At 64.3% G+C, this 5,639-nt stretch overlaps 1 protein-coding gene across 1 annotated transcript in view; it reads left to right on the top strand.

Annotated features, from left to right (window-relative positions):
• UNKL (unk like zinc finger) overlaps window positions 1-5,639 on the top strand; it is a 33,157-nt gene that overhangs the window by 10,657 nt on the left and 16,861 nt on the right. Inside the window, exons 2-5 of the mRNA XM_029947948.1 lie at window positions 1,991-2,126; window positions 2,518-2,635; window positions 5,082-5,166; window positions 5,534-5,595. Of these exons, the coding sequence (XP_029803808.1) occupies window positions 5,109-5,166; window positions 5,534-5,595 (120 nt within the window). The 5' untranslated portion in view covers window positions 1,991-2,126; window positions 2,518-2,635; window positions 5,082-5,108. The remainder of the gene's footprint in view (window positions 1-1,990; window positions 2,127-2,517; window positions 2,636-5,081; window positions 5,167-5,533; window positions 5,596-5,639) is intronic.

Raw genomic sequence — 5,639 nt, 5'->3', positions numbered from 1 at the left:
ACCTGCACCGTCACGGTGCCCCCCTGCACCGTCACCTGCACCGTCACCTGCACCGTCACCTGCACCGTCACAGTGCCCCCCTGCACCTGCACCGTCACGGTGTCCCCCTGCACCTGCACCATCACCTGCACCGTCACGGTGTCCCCCTGCACCTGCACCGTCACGGTGCCCAGTGAGGGGCTCCGGCTCTGGCTTCTGCGCGGTTCCCACGGAGCGTGTGACGCCAGCATTCGTGGTCAGATGCGTCGCTCCCGACTTGATTCCATGCGTTCATTTTCCATCTCTGCATCGTGGTTCGGCTTTTAGCTCGCAGACCTCGCTGTCGGGCTGCTTAGATGTGCAGAGATGCTGCTGGTGGTCCCGGGCCCCTGTGCGCCCCCATGTCTCCCCGGTGAGCACTTGCCCCAACGTGACACACCCCCCGGTCCCCGATGTGACACATTCGTTGCAGCCAAGGATCCAAGCCGGACTTGTGCACTGACATCCATGGTTTCCACTAGGGCTCCCGCTCTGGGCTCAGACACATCTGGGTCAGGGTCTGCCCCGGCCCGGACCGCCACTGAGCCTTCACACCCGTGTTTGGTGCTGTGGCTCTGCCTGGTTCAGAACGTCCCATGGTTGGGGCGCCGGGGTGGCTCAGTCGGGTGGGGTCTGAATGTGGCTCAGGTCGTCATCTCAGGATTGTCCCTGACTCTACCAGGTGCCTGCTCAGCACCTGGGAGGAAATGTTTTGTGAGTTCTGTTTTTTTTTAAATATATATATATATGTAAAAGGTTTATTTATTTATTTTGAGAGAGAGAAGGCAGAGGAGGGGCAGAGAGAGGGAAAGAGAATCCCAAGCAGGCTCTGCACTGTCAGCCCAGAGCCCATGTGGGGCTCGAACCCCCAAACCTCGAGATTGTGACCTGAGCTGAAGCCAAGAGTTGGACACGTGACTGACTGAGCCCCCAGGTGCCCCTGATTTCTGTTTTCTTAAAATGGGCTTGTTTCTCAACCCCCTTTTTTTCTTTCTGCGCCTGTGTGTCATTTGGTATGTTAGACATTGTGGTGTGGCTGGACGGTACAGCGATGTTCGATTTCAACCTGGAGACATTTCCTGAGGGTCAGTCCTGTCGTCTCAGGTGCTGGGCCTGCCCGCCCCTCCCCCTGCGGCCCGCCCCTCCCTCAGCGTGAGGCTCAGCCCTGCTGGGCAGGTGCCTGGGGGAATGGTCGGTCGGGGCAGCGCGCCTGCAGGTGCCCTGCTGGGCGTGAACCAGCCTGCGGGCGGGTGGGGCTTTGAGGGATCTCCTCATCAGTTCTTGCTCTCAGGTGACCCACGTGGTTTTTTGTTTGTTTTGCTTTGAGATAAAAATTAGAAACCATGAAATTGACCATTTAAAAAATATAGGGGGACACTGGCACCGAGGCTCAGTTAAGCCTCCGACTTTGACTCAGGTCAGGATCTCACGGTTCTTGGGTTCGAGCCCCGTGTCGGGCTCTGTGCTGACAGCTCAGAGCCTGGAGCTGCTTCGGATTCTGTGTCTCCCTCTCTCTGCCCTTGCCCTGTTCATGCTTCGTTTCTCTCTCTCTCAAAAATAAACAGTAACAATTTTTTTAGAAAATGAAAGATCTATTTTTTAGAGCAGCTTTGGGTTCCACTGACAGGAAAGTACGGAATTGTCCTGTGCCCCGTGACTCCATGTGTGTGGCGTCCCCACAGCAGGACATTTGTCACGGCCAGAGCCAAGTCACAGGTCCTTATCACCCCAAATGCACTGTTGATATTAGGGTCCATCAGGGGACGGACCCGTCAGGAGCCCCGCCACCCGCCCCTGGCAGCGCCCGTCCTCCCGCCGATCTGCCCCGCCCCGGGGCGGGTACACCTTGCATCTGGCTCTCACCGCGCACCACGTCCCCCAGGCTCACGCGGCTGGCACCTCACTCCCGACCCGGCATGGGGGGCCCGCTCGGCACCGCGCACGGGCTCCCATGTGGACCCCTGTCTTCCAGACGCCAGCTTCGTGCTGGGCAGCTACAAGACGGAGCCGTGCCCGAAGCCACCGCGCCTGTGTCGCCAGGGCTATGCCTGTCCGCACTACCACAGCAGCAGGGACCGGCGGCGGAGCCCACGGGGGTTCCAGTACCGGTGAGCCGGGGCGCCGCCCTGCCCTCCACCCAGGGGTGCCAGTACCGGTGAGCCGGGGCGCCGCCCTGCCCTCCACCCCGGGGTGCCAGTACCGGTGAGCCCGGGGCGCCGCCCTGCCCTCCACCCCGGGGGTGCCAGTACCGGTGAGCCCGGGGCGCCGCCCTGCCCTCCACCCCGGGGGTGCCAGTACCGGTGAGCCGGGGCGCCGCCCTGCCCTCCACCCCGGGGGTGCACGCGCACTGGCCCTGCACTGGGCCGCACCCGCTGCAGAACCGGGCTCCGGGCTCCTCTGGGTTCCGGCGAACCTCCCCCTGTGGCGCGCTCCCGGGGCCGTGTGCACCGTCTCGAGAGCCAGCAGCAGCTGGGCACAGCCTCTCTCCTGACCTTCCAGGTCCACACCGTGTCCCAGCGTGAAGCACGGTGACGAGTGGGGGGAGCCTGCGAGGTGTGACAGTGGGGACAGTTGTCAGTACTGCCATTCCCGTGCGGAGCAGCAGTTCCACCCGGAGGTAGGAGCCACACGCCACGCCCACGGGCAGGGGAGGGGCGCAGGGGGAGGCGGTGGGGGGGCTCTCTCCTGTGTTTCTGGGGCCCCAGGACCACCCTCAGGTCCTGGGATTCGCCAGGAGGACTCGCAGATCCCAGCCGACTGCTGATTCAGGGCCGAAATCCGCCAAGGGCGGGTCCCCTCCCGGGGCCGGCGGGCAGACCAGGCGCAAGCTCCCAGCTCTGTCCTCCGGGGTGTTGGGTGTCCTGGGGTTTTCATCGGCGGTCATGTCAATGCGTGACCTCCGTCTCCAACTGCCCCAGAGGCTGAGGCAGCACTGCGGGGCCCAGGGCCACCCCCACCCCCTCCCCCAGAAATCAGGTGGTTACTATCTGGGGTGGCCCCGGAGCAGGAAAACAGACACTGCCAAGCAGGACCTCCCCCCCCCCCCCCCCGGGAGCCGGTCAAGGCCAGTCCTTCCTTTGGCGCGAGCAGGGTGTGGACAGTTGAAGTTTGCAGAGCAGAGCACGCTTTGGAGTGTGTTGAAGACAAGCTAGGGGCGCCTGGTGGCTCAGTGAGTTGAGCGAACGACTTCGGCTCAGGTCAGATCTCACGGTTCGTGGGTTCGAGCCCCGCGTCGGGCTCTGTGCTGACAGCTCGGAGCCTGGAGCTGCTTCAGATTCTGGGTCTCCCTCTCTCCCTGCTTTTCCCCCACTTGCTCTCTCACTATCAAAAATTAACATTAAAAGAAAAAACAGCCAGCCAGCCCTCTTCAGGGTGGGGAGGGTGTGGGGACCAGGGTGGGTGGTGGCAGGCCTGGAGGGTGGGGTGTGCCGGCTCACTTGCAGGAGGGGGGCCTCAGGGGTCTCGCAGGGACAGGGAGGGAGCGGTCAGGGCGGAGAGCAGGAGCCGGGGACGGCCGGTGCCCGGGTGGGCGGGCGGACGATGGGCAGGGCAGGCCAGTCAGGGGCAGGCAGGCCCTGTTCTGGCCGATGGCTGCTCCTGGCTCCAAGCATGTGCCGCCCGGGCCGGGGGGCTGAGCGGCGATGGCCGGGGCCCTCCCGGGCCGGAACTCGAGGCTGGCCTGGGCCACCTGCCCGTGTCCCAGGCCCTCGGATCGCCCATCCCGAGTTGGGAGTTTTGTCTTCTTTCCTTTGTGGACTGATCCGTTCCCGACTCATCCGTTCAGTTTCTAAAACTCAGAAGCTGCGCGTGTGCGCGCCAGAAGCGTGGTCAAGAGCTGCGCCTCCGCTGGGGCTCTGGGGCCCCGAGGTCACCGTGTCCCCGGGCACCTCTGTGGCCCCGCCAGTCCCGGGAGCTCGTAGCCGCTTCCGAGATGGGCGGGTGTCTTGGGTGTAGGCCGCGGGGGCGCAGCATCGGACTCCGGCCCCCAGGCCACTGGAGAGCTGCAGCTGCGTGGGTTCTCTGTCCCGGGGGCGGTTCCGCCTGGACGCGTGACTTGGGGCACCACTGGGGCTGCCACAGCTGCTTGTGTTTCAGGCCCTGCTGGGGGTGTGTCTGGGTGACACGCAGACAGGGACGTGGTCCTGCCGGCTGCAGGCGCCCGGGCTCATGCTCAAGCTGGACCGAGCTCAGGGCAGCGGGACGCCCTTCCTTCGGTCCCCGAGCAGCGGCCGAGCCCGGGGCTGTGCCCAGTGAGGCCCTGGGTCCCGGGAGGGGCCACCTCTCCGCTGCCCTCCTGTTCCCTTTTCTGAGGAAAACATTCTGCCCTACTCAGAGACTCTGCTTTAAAACTCACATGAAACGACAGCCTTCCGATGCTGCGGGCTCTGAACTTGGAGCCCCTCTGAAGCTGCTCTTGTCTGCAGGCCTTAAAGCTTCAGTTCAGGGTCTTACCGGGTGTGCGTGACGTTTGTGAGGGAAGGAAGGCAGGTGTGGGGAAGGCTCCCCGGGGGTGCAGACTTGGCAGGAGCAGAGGGGCCTGGGGCCTGTCCCGCCGGGTGCGTTCTGGGGCTGGAACCAACTGGGTCGGTGCCGTGGGAGGCTTTGATCTTAGTGAAGGGGATCGGGGTTGGCCGTGGAGCTCATGTCTGTGGTCATGACACAGGCATTGTTGAGCGCCTGCTGTATACTGAGAAATGAATCCAGTGTCTCTTTCAGAAAATGCCAAGTGGCAACATTGACTTTGTGTGTGATTTCCTTTATTGTTTTTTTAAGTTTATTCATGTATCTTGAGAGAGAGAGAATCCCACCCAGGCTCTGCGCTGTTAGTGCAGAGCCCGATGGGGACCTGATCTCCTGAACCGCGAGATCCTGACCTGAGCCCAGCCGCCTGAGCCACCCAGACGCCCCTGTGTGTGGTTTCAAGGACAGCCAGGCCCGCTCTGGAGAGAGGAGGGGGTCCTCGCGTCCACACGGCCTTCTCAGGAGGCGCGCTGTAGATTGGACAACCTGCCCCTTCACTTTCCTCTCAGTGTTTGTTTCTCTCCCTCTCTCTCTGCCGCCAGATCTACAAGTCCACGCAGTGCAACGACATGCGCCAGACCGGCTACTGCCCGCGCGGCCCCTTCTGCGCCTTCGCGCACCTGCAGAGTGAGTGCGGGCGCCCCCAGGCCGCCCTGCGCCCCGGGCTCCCCGCGTGCCTTTCGGGGTCGCATTAACCCCACCCCCCTCCCCGCCCCGAGACCACTCTGCCTCGCGGCCAGCCCTGCGGTGCCTGGGGACGGCCACCAACGCCGGGCCGCCCTGTCCTGTACTTCGCCGGGGAGGGCGGCCCGACCCTGCTGCCCTTCCACACGTCTCTGTGGCTCTGTGGCCGCCTCCCGCCGCGGCGTGGGGACAGGGTCGTCCCCAGGCCTCCCTCCCTGGTTTGGGGGCCCCCGGACCCGAGGTCGCCCCGCACGCAGCTCTGTTTCCAGCCAGCGGTCGCTCACGGCCCGTCGCCTCCTTCTGTTGACAGAGAGCGCCGGGACGGCCAACGGCTGGAGCAGCCCCGCGGCCGGCAGCGGCCGGCCTGCTCACGTGAGTGGACGGCGCCGGGGCGCGTGCGGTTTGGGGAGCGGCTG

This window comes from Suricata suricatta, chromosome 8 (assembly GCF_006229205.1).
Source record: "Suricata suricatta isolate VVHF042 chromosome 8, meerkat_22Aug2017_6uvM2_HiC, whole genome shotgun sequence".
NCBI classification, from domain to species: Eukaryota; Metazoa; Chordata; class Mammalia; order Carnivora; family Herpestidae; genus Suricata; species Suricata suricatta.
Note: the sequence above shows the minus strand (reverse complement) of the source record. Positions and strands in the feature narration are given on the sequence as shown.